The sequence below is a fragment of the Notolabrus celidotus genome, chromosome 1, assembly GCF_009762535.1.
Source record: "Notolabrus celidotus isolate fNotCel1 chromosome 1, fNotCel1.pri, whole genome shotgun sequence".
NCBI lineage: Eukaryota > Metazoa > Chordata > Actinopteri > Labriformes > Labridae > Notolabrus > Notolabrus celidotus.
In genome coordinates, this window is record NC_048272.1 from 2,983,659 (window position 1) to 3,002,627 (window position 18,969).

Here is an 18,969-nt window from a genome sequence, read left to right on the forward strand (position 1 = left end):
CATTATCTATATTGCATATCCTCTTTGGAGTTGCAGGGGGGGCTGGAATCAGTCCCAACTGACATTGAGGGCGAAGCAGGGTACACTCTGGATGGGTTGTCAGTTCATAACAGGACTAATACATAAAGATTCAGTTTGATACCTAAATACTTGGGCTGGGGATTGAACCCCAGTTCTATTAAAGGTGACATATTATCTTTTTCATCAAAATATATTGGTCTAAGAGGTCTGCAGAACTGCAGAATCATGCAGCCTTTATTACTAAGCTATAGAAAGAGTTTTATTTTGGCAGTGAGAAATGACCTATAGTCACCCTGTGGCAGGAAGAGAGGTTAATTTGGTCTGATATAAATCAACCACTAAATGAGAATCATATCCCCACTGCTTGTACAGGAAGCTCTGCAATGCATGCTATGATCTGCATTCTCACAAATTCATGCTGTGCAGGCTTTAACCTAGAACACTTATGCATGGCTTTGGACTTTAGAGGTGACATATTATGGTAAATGAACTTGTACTTATATAGCGCTTCTCTAGTCTTTCTGACCACTCAAAGCGCTTTTTTACACTACTCGTCACATTCACCCATTCATCCCCCTTTCACTCACTGATGTTAGAGGCTGCTATGTAGTGAGGGACCATCAGGGTTAACTAATCTCATTCATCCACATTCACACACCTCTGAACAACAGAGGGAGCAATTCGGGGTTCAGTGTCTTGCTCAAGGACGCTTCTGCATGTGACTGCCGGAGCTGGGGATCGAACCGCCAACCTTCCGATTGATAGATGGCCGACTCTACCCACTGATCCACAGCCGCCCCATTTTCATCAAAATATATTGGTCTAAGAGGTCCCCAAAACATGTCTTTAAAGTTTATTGCTCAAAAAAACACTTTGAAATCAGATTCTGGTCTGCCTGTAAACCCCTCTTTTTCAGCCCTGCTCAGAACAGGCTGTTTTCTATGTCTGTGCCTTTAAATGAGAATGAGCTCTCTGACCACGCCCCCTCAGGAAGTGGATGTGACCTCGGCTGTCCAGCACGTTGATCTAATGTTTACATGTTGGCTGCTCACAGACCCGCGTTACTTCAACCCTCTGAATCTGATCCAGAATCTGATCCTGACGGAGAGGCGCCTGCAGCAGGACCTTTCTGAACCATTGGTCACAGATTTAGTGTTTCTTGTTGTTTTATTTGTCAGTATGTCGACGTGTGTCTTGGTACACAGCTACGAACATGTAGCTATGTGGCTATGCTAACTAGCGCTAGCACTTTTCCATGAAAAATAAAAATCATCCACTAGATCTTCAAATCTGCAGACGTGGGGAGTAAAACCGACCTTTGTGTTTATTAAGACAGCCTACAACTAGCATGCCTCCCTCCTAAGCTCCTTGTTAGCACACATGTGTGCAGGGAATGAAAAACCGGAGGAGGGGTTGAGTTGTATTTTATACAGGCTATGGGCTGAACAAGCGCCAAGCCCTGACTTCCTGTTACAGACCGGATGTCGTTGTGACGTATGAAAAACACTGAAAACTGAAACGGCTGGTTTCAGCACACATTTACAGAAAGGTGGAGAAATCAGAACAGGGGCAGAATGGATTTTTAACATTTTCAGGGGGGTTTGTAGACATGCCAGGGACACATATTTCAGGTAGAGAACCATTAAAAAGTCGATTTTGCATGATATGTCACCTTTAAGAACCATATTCTGCATTTTTTAAACCGTTTTGGTTTGAGCTTTTTGATGTAGCTACCAACGCTCAGGGGCCAGATGACAAAAAGTTATACCTTGAGTCGACTCACGTCATTTAAAGCAAACAATATCCATAGTCAAGCATATCAGCATTTTGCATAAAATGAAACTAAAATGTGATACCTCTGACTGTCCTCGGGTTCAGAAACTACGTCAACTGCAGCCACTGCTGCTGCTGCTGTGGGACATTCATCCCCTCATTCTCCTCCACTCAGCAGCTGTGGTTTTGTCATCTTAATCAATAAAGACTCTGACCGTTAAGGAGTCTCTAATTGTATCACTAAAAAAATCAAGATCCCCACCCCTGCTGATAACAAAGAGCAGAGCAGCAAGTTCCAGTAGCTGTAAAGTTAAAGAAAGTGGAACTGTTAGGCTTTAAAAATGACTTTAATGACTAATGGAATATTAAAACATAGATTTTTTTTTTCTTTAGTTATTCATTCAGATTTAAAGTTTGGATGAGCTGATTGTTCTTTGGATTAATACATTATGAAAACAGCTTTTGGTTGCAGCTGCAGTCTCATTGAAGTCCCTTCATCTATTTCCAACCCCAGCATCAGTGTGAGATAAACCCCCACCCCTAAAAAAACAAGCACAGTCTGTGCCTCAGCCTCTTTTCCAGACTGGGTTAGTAGAGCAGGCAGGGGCTGTAAATGGGCAAGAAGCTAGTTAACTTTTGATAAGCAGCCTCTTTCATTATGCATAGAGACTCCCAGCCCCTGATCTCTCACCATGCAAACTCTCCGCAGCCATCACATGCTCTGATTCCTCTCCTGAGTTTGCAGAGGGCTTTTGGTGTCAGGACGGGAAAGTGCTACGATAGAGACAAAAAGCACAATCCTTCGAATATCGGTCAAACTCTTATAGTTGAGGACCAGAGGCAAGGCTAGTTGAAGCTACTTTTACTTTTAGTCCAATTTGAAATTGATAGTCCTTCTCTTGTGGTGTTTTTCAACAGTTGGTTGACGTGGGAGACTAACCTCCCTCCAGTAGCTTTGTGACCTTTGACCCCTGACCTGCACTTTTCAGCTCAGGGAGTGTAAGGAACCCTGACAGGGGCCCACATGGCTCAGACCTGGGACCATAGATGATTCAGCACACACACAATCCTCTCATCTTCCATTGGAGTCCTCCCTCCTTCCTGTCACTTCAGATAAAGCATCTCAGCAGCCAGTAAAGGGTTAATGACTTCCTAATCTGAGTAGTAGTGCAGAGGAATTTACCCCCGCTGAGTACCAACTCCCCACTACCTCCCTGTCACCTACTTTTCACTCTCCTCATACGGAGCCTCCTTCCTTCATGACTCCCTCACAACCACTTAGAGGGGAGCAGCCTGAGCGAGGAATGATGTTTTCTACACAGAGTATCGGGGGAGGTGATGCATATCAAGAGGCCTCTCGCTGTCATTTATCACTTGAGGAAAACAGTTGTAGTATGACATCCAGGATTTCCAGTCTCCTTGTTAGTATATTTGGGTCTAAAAGGAGTACTCTGACTTTTTAGGATTCACAGTTTTTTTGCCTTGTTGCAGAGAATTAACTGAAGAGGGATACCACATTCCAGGAAGTCACTGTGCCATCTGTTCCTGCTCACATCCCCACAATCTTCACACTTTTTGGTACTGATTTAAATGAAGGAAAATAGCACATCGACTTGCTAGCTTTACAGATTCCTTTGGCAGAACTGTTTAAAAGATAGATGACATGACACGTCTCTAAAGTGAAGCAAAAACACATGGTGTTCCCTCCACTGACTTAGCTGCAGGATAGTCATAAATCCACTCCCCTCCGTTAGTAGGAGCGAGACGTGTCAAACTGTAATGGTGAAATACACATTGAAAGTTTCTCTCAAACATGGTTTCTGCCATCGTAGTTGGTTTTAGTGATACCCAGTTATTCCAGTGTGTCCTTTTTTTTGGAGAAGTTAAGTATCAATTTGTTGTTTGATGCTAAAAATGGAGTATAATGCCATGATTGACAGCTCTATGGACAAATGCAGCTCTTGCGGTGATGGTTGCACCAGATTAGCAGTGTAGACGAGAAACAGTGACTCACACAAGAGTCATTGAACTTACTTTGACTGAAATGTTCACTTAGGGCTGGGCGATAATTGGATAACAATAATTATCGCGATATGATTTTTCTTGATATAAATATAAAACATTTTGATAAAAATTTGATATAAATAAACATGTAATTACACTTCCAATGGAGGGGAGGGGGGGCGCTAATGAGCTTGAAAGGCTAGTTGCTGACCAAGCGGCAACCTCCGGTCTAAAAATATGAGTCCAATGTGGAAGTGTTAAAAGCTGCAGTTCATCGAGGATCCACTTGAGGCTGGATCCGGAAGTACCAGAAGTCACATACACATGAATGGGAAAAAGCTGATCTTTACAGCAGAAATAAACATGTTTACAGCCTGGTACAAAAGACAAGTGTAGTCTGGATAGCTCATTTCTCGATGTGCTCTCACTGTGAGGGGGGTGAATTTTCTTGTAACGCGGCAATTTCTAAGATATTGAGATTACGAGTCTTCCAATGAGAGGCTCAGCTGCCTGTGGGAACACTGTAGCTGTTGGCTAGAAGGCTCAAACTCCGCCTCTTTACGTCACACTGGCTCGACAGAAGCAATATGCTTCTCCTCACCTTCAAATCCATACACAACCTCGCCCCTCCATATCTCTCTGACCTCCTCCATACTGCCACACACCATCTGCACCCTCAGATCCTCTTCCTCTATCCACCTCACTGTACCCCCTGCTTGCCTTGTTACCATGGGGAGCAGAGCCTTCAGCCGCTATACCCCCCAGCTCTGGAACTCTTTCCCACCTGACCTCCCTAAAACCGACTCACTCCCACATTTTAAATCCAAACTCAAAACTCATCTGTTTAGACTGGCTTACTCCATCTGACCACAACTCCACAGTCCATTCACTTAAAACTTTTTAAATTGTGTTTTGTTTACTGTTTGTTATTTAAACTCTGTTTGTTTTTAATGTTGTAAGGTGACCTTGAGTGTCAAGAAAGGCGCCTATAAATAAAATGCATTATTATTATTATTATTATTAATATGGCTGCCGCCGATGATTTGTCTCTTCAGAAACAGATGGGTGACGTCACGGCTATACGTCCATATTTTATACAGTCTATGCATTGAACAGCCAATCAGGTCATCGTGTGAGAGGGGTGGGGCTTAAAGACGTTCAGAGCTGGATGCTAACACAGCTGAGACAAGAGACAGCGAGTGGTTAGTCTGACACTGTGTGGAATTAAATTTACTTACAGGATGTGGGTAAAGGAAGAACACAGAAACAACTTCTACTGTGCATTTCAGACACGTTTAATGTCCACCTTGATGTAACACAACGGAGCACCGAACGAGCGTGATGCATTCACTGTACTGTGGGAATCAATATCACTCCGCCTGTAACCCTTAGTAATCTTAAAGGGGAGAGCACAACTCAAAACAATACTCTACTAAACTGATACACAGAATACAATTGGATATATAGCTGTTGTAAATGTAAATCCAATTATGCAAATAACCTCAATCTGAGAAAAATAAAACTTCACAAAAATCTAATTTTACACAAAAGACCTGCTTCCTGTTACCACCATCAGAAGTGATGGATTCATGAAGTTCATCAGACAACTAAATCCAGATACAAACTAACAAACTGTCTGGTTTCTTCAACTTCACCCAGGACCATAAATCTGCATTTCAATTTAAATGAAATAATGATTTGATATTTATCACATAATCTTCCATATCGCCCAACCCTATGTTCACTTCAGAATGACACAAGAATCTGTTATACTGAGGACTGCACTGGTATTGTAAGCTTAAGTGTGGGATGACAAATTTGCTGGCATCATGATGTCACCAATGCAGTATGTCAGCATTTTTTTTGGCTTCACTTTTAGATGTGATGATGCACCATCCATCAAGGGAAACAGTTTCTCAGTTTCCTGTCTTTTGAGAATACTTTGAAAGTAAATGGTAAATGGACTTGTACTTATAAAGCGCTTTTCTAGTCTTTCTGACCACTTAAAGCACTTTTACACAACTCGTCACATTCACCCATTCATGCCCATTCACTCACTGATGGCAGAGGCTGCTATAGTGAGGGACCATCAGTGTTAGTTGATCTCATTCGTTCACATTCTCTCTCTCTGAACAACAGAGGGAGCAATTCGGGGTTCAGTGTCTTGCTCAAGGACACTTCGGCAACCTTCCAATTGATAGATGACCGACTCCACCCACTGAGCCACAGCCACCCAGAAAGTCAAACTTCCTTCTCGTCTATCTTGCTGCAAGAAAGAAAATAAACAACCAAAATGTCTAAACCACTTCCTTCTGGGAAGGATTATACTTTAGCGAAAATTTTTCTCATTCATTGTTTATGATTGGCTTGCAGATCTTGTCAGGAAATATTTCCTGAAAGTTCACATTTTAGCCTCCTATTTTTGTAACCCATTTCCCTGGGCCAACAGTGGCTGAATTACTGCATGCAGAGTGTTTGTTTCTTTAAATATGTGTTTGTTTGTTTGGTTGTGTGTCTTTGCATGTGAGAGGTCAGGTGATGATCCTTCAGTACTCAGCTCTCCGTGATAAAGTGAGGTCAGAATTGAAATTTACAAAGTACCAAAGAGACACAAATAACTTCCAACCTCTAAAATCTGCCCCTGTTCTTTACTTATTCATGCTCCAGTCCAGCATGAAGTAGCTTTTACTCCCTTCACATCCTCTGCTTGTCTCTCTGCCTGCCTGTCTGTCTGCTTTCTGTCTCTCTCTCTCCTCCCTCCCCAGCCGCGCAGAGCAGGTCTGCAGCGGTTTGGCTCCAGTCGTGTTTTCCATGTCTAAAAGTCACTAAGCTCGTTAACTTGCCTTCTTAGGACGACACTGCTTTTCCTAAAGGTTTCAGAAACTGGGTGAGGGAGGAAATACCTCTATAAGTTTTAGTGCGAGTGTGTGTCCCCATGTGTGTGTGTGCGTTTGTGTTTGTTTTCACAGGAAAGCCCAGACCCAAGGAAAAGACATTGACTGGAATCTTTCCATTCCTGCAATAGTTTTCCCTCCAACACTTACTGTACTGTAATTCTATCTTTTCCTCTACTCGCCTGTGAACACTTGTGTGAGCATGAAGTGTGTGTGTGTGTGTGTGTGTGTGTGTGTGCGTGTGTGCGCGCATGTGTGTGTGTATAGTGAAGTAGTATCAAGCATGTCTGGAACTAATAGAATCCACCCTGCTGAAGAATCTCATTAGGATAAACTACCTTCAACCTGAGGACTACCCGTTCAGCGGCCTTAAAAATCACTCCTCGTAGCCCCGCCATCTGCTCAAACACACACACACACACACACACACACACACAAACACACACTGCTTGCCCCCCCCCTTCAACCTGCGAACCCCTGGCCCAGTTTTTCTCTCTGTCAGTCTCTCTTCCCTCTTTTCCTGCCTGGTTTCAGGTTCGGAGGGTTATATCAGTGAACCCTTACAGCTGCCTGTTTTTCTTCAGGCCCTCTCTGTTGCAGAAAGACACACTCACACTCACACACACACACACACACACACACACACACACACACACACACACACACACACCTCAGTCCAACCCCCCATCCTGCTGCAGTCAGTCTCTACACTCACACATGTGCTTCCTGTGGTTGTTTTAGTACAACCCTCCCCTCCCGTGTGCTCCCCACTGGCAACGAACCGGTCCGACTGACTTCCTGTCTCTCTGTCCTCTTTTCCTGTGTGTAGTGGATGAATGGACATATTATTCACTGTGACGCAGTGCCCCCCCCCCCCCTACACACACCACCCCTCCTTCTCTATAAACTGCTTTCTGTTCTTTTCTTACTGCTTCTTTCTTCTTTCATTCTTCTGAGGACAATAGTATGAGCTCACAGTGGTACAACTCAAAACCATTACCCCCCCTTTCTCCTCTGCTCTGCTCTATGCTGCAGTATCAGCCCCCGGAGCAACAAAGACCAGGCCTCACTGCATAAACACAGCGTGCATGCCTGCTCAAACACACACACACACTGAAACACAAACAGAACAGGTAAGAGTCGACCTCGCCGGTAGCTACATCTCCTGGTTGGATGTCTAGGGTTTCTTAGAACGAGAGTTATTTGTTGACAGAGGCTGAGTGTGTCTGTTCATGCTGTGTTCGCTGATTACCTGGCACAGGTTGTGGGCACTCACAGCAAATGCTGGCAGAGAGGCTTGCATTTAGAGATTATCCTTTTTTTTTTTACAGCCAGGTTCTCATACGCTTGGTTTTGACCACTGCTACTATCACTTTGGATTCAACTTTACTTAACAGAAGTCATGAAAGCTGGGAACACAACCAAAATATTGAAAATCTAGAAATGCCAAGGTTAAGCTTCATAATAATAATAATAATGCATTTTATTTATAGGTGCCTTTCTTGGCACTCAAGGTCACCTTACAACATTAAAAACAAACAGAGTTTAAATAGCAAACAGGAAATAAAACGCAGTTTAAAAAGTTTTAAGTGAATGGACAGTGGAGTTGTGGTCAGATGGAGTAAGCCAGTTTAAACAGATGAGTTTTGAGTTTGGATTTAAAATGTGGGAGTGAGTCATTGTTGCGGAGGTCAGGTGGGAGAGAGTTCCAGAGCTGGGGAGCAGGGCGGCTGAAGGCTCTGCTCCCCATGGTAACAAGGCGAGCAGGGGGGACAGTGAGGTGGGTGGAGGAGGAGGATCTGAGGGTGCGGACGGGTGTGGCAGTATGGAGGAGGTCAGAGAGATATGGAGGGGCGAGGTTGTGTATGGATTTGAAGGCGAGGAGAAGTATTTTGTAGTTGATCCGGGGTGTGATGGGGAGCCAGTGGAGCTGTTGCAGGATGGGTGTGATGTGGTGGAAGGAGGCGGCGCGTGTGATGATACGGGCGGCTGAGTTTTGAACCAGTTGAAGTTTATGGAGGGTTTTGTGGGGAAGACCAAACAGAAGGGAGTTGCACTAGTCCGAACGGGAGGTGACGAGGCTGTGAACAAGAATGGCAGTGGAGTGGGGAGTGAGTGAAGGACGGAGACGGTTAATATTGCGGAGGTGAAAGTAGGCGGACGGGGTGACGTGGTTGATATGGGAGGTGAAGGAGAGGGTGCTGTCGAGGATGACACCCAGACTCTTAACCTGAGGGGAGGGGAAGAGGGACAATGGGAATAGAGAAATTATGGAGTTCACTATCTTATTGTCTTCTAATATAGTCACCGTGTCAGATCAAGCAATCACAGACCCACAAATTAGGTGCTACCTGACCAATCATCACGACCGATGTGATGACGTTGGATGGAAGAGGGACTGGGCTAGATGACACCTGGAAAGAAGACTGTAAACAACATGTGACTTTTGCCCCCGTGCAGAGTGCTCTGTGCTGTCATTGGGTCAATGTCACTGACCAGACAGAACACAATGTAGAAGGTGGAAAGAAAAATCAAACACGCTTCCTGTTGGGAGGTCGGGAGTCACCCTGGATGTGGTTTTGATTGTCGTTCACTATGACACAAAACACAGGATAAAGCAATCGATTTTGCAGGCCAGTGGGTCCCAAAACCCTACATCTGCTGGTTCAGGCTGTAATCATGTTGTTTTTAACATGTGGTCTAACCTGGACATCAGTACAAGTTTGTTAATGGTTAATCTGAGATATGTTAACCCCTTCATTTTGAGGCAAACTCAAAAATAAGAACCCCAGAGATATGATTTATGACTCTTTCACACACAGCAGAATAACAAAACACAACTGAAATGGGTAGAGAAGAGAAAATATTGTGATAGCGGGTTAAATTTACTCATGCATTGTTTCTCTGCTATCCACACTGAGTGGGTATGAGTGGGAAATTGTGGCTCAGTGGTAGAGTGGGTTGTCTGAAAATCAGAAGCACTCTTTTTATCCTGGAGGGAAATTCAAAACTCTCAAGTGGAAGGCTTGTGGTTCGATTCCAGCCCTGTGGTCCACATGACAAAGTGTCTTTAGGCACAATTGCTCCTGGTGTCATAGCTCTAGCTCTGTGTGAATGCGTATGGGTGGGATTAATTAATACTGATTGGCACTTCACAGAGCATCTTCCACCATTAGCATATAACTTTTGTTTGCTTTGTATTGAAGATTGCAGATAATATTGACGTCTGGGTGTACTTGACATCTTTTTATTGATTAGATATTTCACTTTTTTATTCTGTAGTACTCAGTATCTTTGGGAGTCCTTGCTGTATTGGGACACAGGTATCACAGTCAAAACCTGTGAAATGAGACTTAACACAGCAGTTATCCCTTAAATTAACAAACCAGTCATCTGTGTCCACTTTGGTCCTCTGTTATTCATCTCCTCCCTCGCTCTTCCTCTCCAGCCAGTTCAGACCTTGTCTCAAACACCCATCACATCCACTTGTGAACATCTGCCACGTGTGTGTTAGTGTGTGTGTATCCCCAGGCGTGTCAATATATTGAGGAGGACAGATCTGGGGTGGGGCTTTTCAAAGCTGAGCTGCCGTCAAAACAGCTCAAGGCGACAGCTTGGACTCATGGGTGTCACAGGGCTGTCCGTGTGCGTGTGTGTTATGCCAATAGCCCAGGGTGTTTCCAGGTATAATAAGTGCTCGCAGCAGTATGTGTGGTTCTTGTATCTAGGCCAGCTTCCAGGACCACCATCATTTCTGTCAGCTTCCAGCTGAACAGACCAAAGCTGACGGTGTTTTTTCGCTGCAATTTTATTTCCCTTTCTAGCTTTATTCCCGTCTGAACACCCAAACACACATTTATATGCGCCAACACGCCTGAGTCCGACCCTGTCTTCAGCCTTTGCCTGCAGCCAAATTAACTGCAGGCATTGATCATGATGGTGATGCTATTATAGTGTGGTTACACTGTCTCCATCCAACATCTCTCTCAGTTTTAGTCTTCAGTTTTCTGGGTCAGACGAAGCAAACAAATCAATAATGGATGCTGAAGAGGGGCAGGTATGGGTGAAATGTTTTGAAACAGACAAAGACTTGGGACTGCACGAATGTCTGCCATTTCAATCTCATATTTTGTCCATATAAAGAGCCAGACATAAGGAGGGTATATGTGCACACTTAATTCCACCTACGCATGCACGCTTAGTGCCAAAACATCCAACAGGTGGGACCTGTGTCTGGGTAAAGCTGAAACAGGAGAGAATCAAACATCTTAAAGGAAAAAGGACCACCAAAATCAAAGGTAGATAGGTTGTTATGCAGGAAAAGGAGACTGCAAGTATAGAAGCATATGGGAAAGGCTTGTGTCGACAGAGCCAGACAGCCCTCAGCTCTACAGACAGAGTAGGAGGAGGAGGATGAAAAAGAAACGAGAGCATCAGAGAGTAGAATCCCAGAGCCAGATTACAAGACCTGCTCTCATCCGCCTGGAAAATGTGACTGGTCTGGAGGAGGGTGGGTTTGGAGGCGTGAACCTTTCAGTTCACATCCCACTTCATGCTGGCTCGATGGGATGATGAGCGTTACAGAGGGATGAGGCCTAAAGAAAGACCAGCATCAATCTTTCTCTATGGTATTTCTCCCCTTTTCCTGTCTTACAGCAAACACTCCTCTCCTTTTAAGTACAACAATGTCTTAATTTAAAATCCCTCTGGTAATATCCCAATATTAACAAAGTATTGTGTAAGAAGCTCATGGATGTAAATGTAACATGCTGCCTGTACAACTCCTGCGATCAATACTATTTCTAATTTGTACCCATACCCCTCATTTTCAAGTGATATCTTACCAAAATAGGACAACCCTTCAAGACTCTGATATGTCATCAGTAGTTGTCGACAGCATTTAAGTAAACAGTCACAAGCTTAACTTGTTAGCTAGTTACTCAGAGACATCAGCATGCTGTCAATATGTTTAATGCTTGTTCAAAGAAAGAACAGGGCTGTAATACATCAGACTAAAATAATACAGAGAGCATAGCATTCTGTTTGAAGCACGCCTCTAACAAATCTCTGTTTGAAGGGCCATGTAGCCCTCACACGTGGTCAAGAATCGGGACATCCTGCCCTCAGATGTGGATGTGCAAAACGTAGGGATAGTGCTAAGTGGTAGGAGCAGGAGGTTGACTTGGGACTGAGAGACCTTGATGTTATGACTGTTGGTTGTCCAGGAATGGTTTGATGCAAAGCAGCAACCTCTGATGGTGAAAAATGGAGCCAGTGCAGAAGAGCAAAAAACTGAAGTTCCTCAAGTATCCACTAGAGCAGGGGTATTCAACTAAAACTGCAAGAGGTCCAGTTAGGAAAGATTTCTTGAAGCAAAGGTCCGAAAGATCATAATGTCTAACTATTTAGTGTGATATACTCTATGTGCATGTGATCAATACCTGACTGTCAACTTAAGTGAATTCAGTTCAATTCAAAAACTTAAATATTTAAACCAGGGTTGCCAACTTTGAGTGTCAGGAGTTAGATTTTTTATGACATGGACCTTATCACACTTGCATTTAATCACATGCACTTATTTTGATCACACAGGATTGAATATAATAAGTGATCAGTGGTGTACTCTGGCTGCTAAAAGGGGCAGGAGCGAGGCCCTTTCAAACCTTATACCCAAAATTTAGGATTAATGTAAACATATTGAGGCAGAGGGGGGGTCTGTGGGTCCTCCCCCAGGGAATTTTGAGGATCTAAAACTTAATTCCTGCATTCTAGTGAATATGTTGACCATTTGTGCTGGAAATTAAATTCTGAAAAAGGAAACACAAACTTATTGATATATGTAAAATTTGAAGTTATTTTTCTTGAGATCTCTTTAAAACTAAGGAGTTCAATTTAAATCAGAGGTTAAAATATGACATGCTTAAATCAATAAACACTCTCTGAGGTGTTAAACTAAACTCCCAAACTGGTGCCAGTCAGGGGTCCCAATCATTCAGGACTCCCTTCAGATCTGAGTGGGTTAAAAAGCTGCCCCGGTTAAAATAGAAGCGCCCGTCAGATTTTAAATCAGAACTTCTCTTTTGGCTTTAGGTCCGGGTCCATATGGGACTGCTTCTCTGTCCAGACCCGAACCCTGGTCCCCCAGTTAGTGACATATGCACTAGAGAGGCTGGCTCCAAAAGCCACAGAAACCCATCAGAGCGCATATTAAAATCAGATCATTTCTACAGTAGAACTAAAAATGTCTACAGCGTGTTAAAAAACCCAAACTGTTTTGGTCTCTAAAGCTCTTTTTAGGGGGGAACAACTATACAGGGTGTGTGGCTGAGATGATTGACAGGGGGGTGCATTGTAGCTGTTTATCAGGCAGTTAGGCTGCTATGGTGTCAGTGCCACCTTTTAACTGCCTTCTATTTTACCCATATGCTGGTTGAAGTAAGGATTTTTAAAAAGGCAGCCCAACATCTTTGGTTTTTATAGTGACTCTTAAGTTACCAAGGGGTGACGTCAATAAGACCACACCTGTGTTTGAGGCAGAACAGATTTTCCTCTGTTGTTATTTTTACCATGTCCTTATTGAACAGCAACTAAAATCACAATTGATAGTAAAAATCTGGATGTTAAATTTGAAAGCAGAACAACATATTAGATCACCTGCTAGCTACTGTCAGATAAGAGCTAAAGTTAGCATTCAAGCAACTAGCTCTGTTTGATGTGTTGGACAGCATGAGGGATAAGACCAGATTTACTCTCCAACAATTATGTTAGCCATTAGTTTTATATCTTGCTTAGCATAGCTGACCTAGCTAGCAAGCGTAGGCACTAAATGTGCAGAAGCTAACACAACCAAGCTTGGAATTTATGCCTATTGTGTATTGTATTGCAAACTGTTAAGCTAGCCAGAAAGTGGTTGATAGCAAACATTAGCTGCTGCGTCATCAACTAATCAATCAATCAATCTTTATTTGTATAGCGCCAAATCACAACAAACGTTACCTCAGGATGCTTTTACAAACATAGGAGGTCTAGACCACTCTGTGTCAAATTATGAACAGAGACATGTCATGGTAGCTAGTGGGTGTCAAATCTGTAGCTTTAACTTCACGGCAACCTTGAAAACAACAGTTTGACACTGTTAGCATTTAGCATGATAACAGAGAAAAATTCAACTCAATTAAAAAAACTTTATTTGTCCCTGGGGGCAATTTAAGGCATGTATGAGCAGCATTGAACACAAGAAACAGACCCTTAAATTATAAGAATGGTACAAAAAAAAGAAACTAGTTAAACAGTATACATATATATACATATATACACACATATATGTACATATACATATAAATGGCAGCCATGTGAATATAGTGAGTGTCCTGTTAAATTAATTTATCCTGATTTAATCTGTTTTCTAAATATTGGGGGTCACATGGATGAGACAGTCAGTGTCAAGCTTCCATCATACAGATTGCCTCACATTTTGTGTCACCTTCTTAAGCTCTTCATGGTTGCTTGTTTTCTGTTGTAGTGTGTGTGTGTGTGTGTGTGCATGTGGTGTGTGTGTTGTGTTGATTTGTCGGCTAATTACAAAGGGCTGCCATCTTAAGGTTTTATGTCGCAGCCGGGACACTGACTCACTTGCCCATCACTGACTTCACTGGGGGATGAAGAAATCTCAAACACACACACACACGCACACACACACGCACAGACCACGAGTCAATAACACATGTTGTAAAAGCAAATACTCACACCAGGTCATTAGCGTAGACACAGTCTGTGTCTGTGTGTGTGTGTGTATGTGTATGCATTCATTTGTTGCGTATGTGAGTGTTTGTGCTGTGGTGTCATAACGCCACAAAACTCCTCCTCCTCTGCTCTGGCCTTTTAATTTGTGAAGAATGACTGTGATTGCATGCAGCCGCCAGCTAGTGGCAAATTGTTTAGGTCTGTGTTTACGAGCAAGGGAGAGAGAAGTGGGAGACGAGAGGGGAGGGGGGGTCACAGACAGATTTAGATATCCCACTTCTCTTTGTGGTGACGAGAAACTGCTCTCTCAGCTGTTGAACACAAAGGCAGCATCAACAGTCGCTGTCAGCTGGCTGAACGGACGGACGCTGACTAGCTGCCGGTCTAAGAGTGTGTGTGTTTGAATGAGTATGAGTGTGAGAGGCCAGAATGGAAGACAAAACCATCCGCTTTCTCTACGGACAGCGCTGTAAAGGTAAGACAGCAGCAGGAGAAGTGTGTGTGTGTGTGTGTGTGTGTGTGTGTGTGTGTGTGTTGTTTGTCAACTCTGTAACAGGGTGCATGTGAAGCCTGCTCAGCATTGACAGGCAGCTATGAGAGCATAGCATTAATCTGTCAGCTGTCAGCACTGATCCAGCTTATCATCATCATATGTGTGTGTGTGTTTGTGTGTCATAGGGTGTGTGTTAGATGTGCGCTCGCGTTGCATTGTGCGTCCCAGTCCAAAGTAACTGCATTGGGCCGGACTCTCCAGAGGACTTTCTTGTAACCGGTGATTGAATGTGGTTTGTGAGTGTGTCTGCGCTGAGTGCACTCTATTAATTTGAGGCCAGACTGGAGAGCAGCATGGAGGGAGGGAGAGGGAGAAGGAGGCAGGAGGAAAATGAAAAGTGATAAGCGGTGATAAATGACTGCCTCTGGAGATGTCTTGGATGTGTGCGGACGAGGAGAGCTGATACACAGCGCTTACACACTATTGATAACATGAGACACACGCACACACAGCAGTTTGTGCTTCACAGACCGGTGGGAGTAGGGATGGATTTCGGCCAATTCCTCGAGCTGAAAGGTTTGAGCTCTGCCAGGTGTTTCACTTGATCTGGACTCCATCCACATCAGCTGTATAGGGGAAACTGCTTTAGCCTTTCTGACACATTGCTGTGGAACGCATTTTTAAGACAACACTGCACTGTGTGAACACTAATGTATGCAGGCAGAATTGCATGTGCTTCACATTATTTTAGAAAAACATGCCTTTTGATTTTAGAGGTGTAGGCTTCAAAACACTCTGTGTAGACTGTCCTTTGTGACCCCCCCCCCCCCCCCCCCCCCCCTCCCCATGCGCTAATTACACTTGGCTTGTGTTCAAAATAATAAAGTTTGGAAGGATGTTTGACTCAACTCTGTCTCTTCTCTCTCCCTGTTCCCCTGCAGAGATCCGCGCCCAGCTGGTGGAGCAGCTCAAGTGTCTGGACCAGCAGTGCGAGCTGAGGGTGCAGCTGCTGCAGGACCTGCAGGACTTCTTCAGAAAGAAGGCAGAGATCGAGGTGGACTACAGCCGCAACCTTGAGAAGCTGGCTGAGAGGTTCCTCACTAAGACGCGCAGCACCAAGGACCACCTACTCAAGTATGGGAGACACAACAAAACATGACAACAGTGGGCAGCATACTGACTTTATGCGTGTAGTTTCTAGGTTGAGGGTTATTTGGGGATATTTTTAATTCACAGTGACGTTAAAGAGAGAAAAGTCTTTCACCCTTTCAACAGTGTTCAGTGCTGATGAGTGTTGACCTCCTTTCTGAGAAAAGAGAAGTAGACACATGCAAAGAAATGAAACAGAAGGGTGGTCGAGGTTCGTGACAACAGGATTAGCCTGTCAGTCTTTAAAATACAGATTTACATCATTTAGTACTTCCCTGTTTTATCAGGGGAAAAATCCACTTACTAATAGCTTTTAGAGTTCATAATGTTTCTTGTTTCTATTACCAGTAAGGTCATAGAGATCTATGTGTGTGTGTGTGTGTGTGTGTGTGTGTGTGTGTGTGTGTGTGTGTGTGTGTGTGTGTGTGTGTGTGTGTGTGTGTGTGTGTGTGTGTGTGTGTGCACAAATCCTGCCAGTATGGCCAGGTGGTGATTTTGTGCATGGACTATCTTGCCATGCCTTGCTGGGTGTACAACCTTGCCCATACAGGGATTCTCTCTCTCTCTCTCTCTGTCTCCAAAGATGGCTAATCTTTCTCTCTCTCTCTCTCTCTCTCTCTCTCTCTCTCTCTCTCTCTCTCTCTCTCTCTCTCTCTCTCTCTCTCTCTCTCTCTCTCTCTCTCTCTCTCCCTCTCTCTTTCTGTCTCTCTATCCATCTGCATCTATGTCTCCCTCTCTTATCCTCTCATTGATTCATCACAAGCACACAAATAACACACCGGAGCTCATCAGCTTTAGCAGCAGGGTGTGTTCTTGTATAATTTATCTGGCGTTTCTCACTCTCACAGAGCGGTCTGTCCCTCCGTGGGTAAAGATTCCCTGAACTGCTCGCTAAGCTAATCATACACTTAAAACTCAAATTTTAAATGAAGCTACTGCATGTAAATGAAGCCTGAGGGTACTTCGGTTTTAGCTAATTATACCACCAATGTATACCCTTGCTCCTGTGCCTTCACGCCAGAGACCAGGATCCACCATCTTTGAGTACCCTTTAGAGGAGTGTCTCGTGAAGAGGCTTTGTGTAAGAAAACACAGGTGTAGCTGTAGCAGAACAGTGTTGAAAGAGCTGGCAACACCCTTTTGATGTAAATATGTTTAGTGATTAATGTGTTCTGCTGATCTAAAGGGACTGTAAGGCTATGTGATCATTATTGCAGGATCATTAATACATCATTACCTCACTTTTGTGTTTTTTCAAAGAACCCATGGGGACAGGAGTAGCTGCAGAAAGTGTGTTGGGATATGTAGGACAGCTGTGCAGCAGTTATAGCTTTCTCTTCAGAATAGTGATTAAATAAGAAAGCCCCATTTGGAGAAAACATACCTCAACTATCATGCAGCTTACATGATGAAGACCCCTATGCATTTAGGTTGCTAGACACTCTTGTATAAAGTTGAATAGAAATAAGCATCTAACAGGGTTAAACTCTACCTTTTTGTGATATGTTTTCACTTTCTGTCACAACAAAGTGACATAGAATAAGATTTTATGTTTTCATGATGATTTAACAAAATAAAGAAGGGGAACTGTGTAGTTTCATCACGTCTCATCTTAGGAGCTTAAAGTCTCATTACATTAAGGTTGCTTAAAAGTCACGTTTGTTTTACAGGTTATTTATGAAAGGAAAATTTGGGGAAACTTGTTGTTCATTATTAAAATGTACTTTTCTTTATGTTCTTGGGAACTCTCTGTTGCATAGGAAACACTCACTGATGTCGAGCTGGATTTTCCCCTCAAGGGCCAAAACTTTCCAGCCCCGCTCGTCATCTTTCTCTCTCTGACTTCCTGTTCACCATGACCTCCTTTATGGCCACCTTCCTTATTATCCCCTTGAACTGTCCTTGTTCTTTGTTTTGCATCCAACTGTTTACCAAAGCATTTATTTCTCTGCCAGGGGGCAAACCCAAATCCATGCTATCTCACACACACACACACACACGCACACACACACACGCACGCACACGCACTCACACGCATGCACAGCCACAGACTAAAAGGGATCGATAGGTTCACTAAATGAAACCCAATCCCAACCTAGAGGACATACCCCCAACTCACACGCACACATCTACAACACACACACACACACACACGCACACACACCCTCCAGCTTAGATCAATACTGAGACAGTTGCAGATTGTGTGTGTTGTGTTTTGTATTGTGTATTGGGGGAGAGGGAAAAAGAGCAAATGAAAAGGGGAGGGCAAAGGACAGGGAATCAAATATGTAGTTGAGCAGGTCAGCAGCTTCTGCAGCAGCGTTAGCAGGAACGTTCACGTCTATCAAGATGTTATAAGGCAATAAAAAAAAACTATTTGCTGTCTGACAAGAGTTCAATCTTAACTTCTCTCTCTCTCTCTCTGTCTCTCTCTCTCTTTTTCTCTCTCTTTCTCTTTGCCTTGCTTAGCATCCAACATCTGTGCATCCAACAGTCTCTCCCTGCATCTGCTGCTGCTCAGCACGGGTGCCACGCTGGAATTTCAGCTATTTTCCGGTTGTGTGTGTGTGTGTATTTTTCTGTTTCTGAATGTAGGTGTGTGTGTGTGCGTGTGTGCATGTGTGCATGTGTGTGTACGGCTGTTTCTCTGTACAGCCAGGCGTTGATGGCGCTCCAAGCAACGTGGGGTATGAGGGTTATGTGTGTGTGTGTGTGTGTGTTGATCCCGTGGAGACCCCTGGTATTCCCGCTATTTGGCAGACTGCGCACTGCAGTGGTGGTGGGGGTTACACGGTTTAACTGTATTGTGTGTGTCTGTGTTATATATGTGTGTGTGTGTTTATGTGAGCGTGCCCTGAGGCTGATAGGCCGTTTGGTCACATGGAGAAGCCC

General features: G+C 43.8%; 1 protein-coding gene across 2 annotated transcripts in view; it reads left to right on the plus strand.

The window, feature by feature from the left end:
- srgap2 (SLIT-ROBO Rho GTPase activating protein 2) overlaps positions 1–18,969 on the plus strand; it is a 96,038-nt gene that overhangs the window by 37,835 nt on the left and 39,234 nt on the right. For both annotated transcript variants that reach the window (XM_034681211.1, XM_034681219.1), the window contains exon 2: positions 15,870–16,062. In XM_034681211.1, coding sequence (XP_034537102.1) covers positions 15,870–16,062 — 193 coding nt within the window. The remainder of the gene's footprint in view (positions 1–15,869; positions 16,063–18,969) is intronic.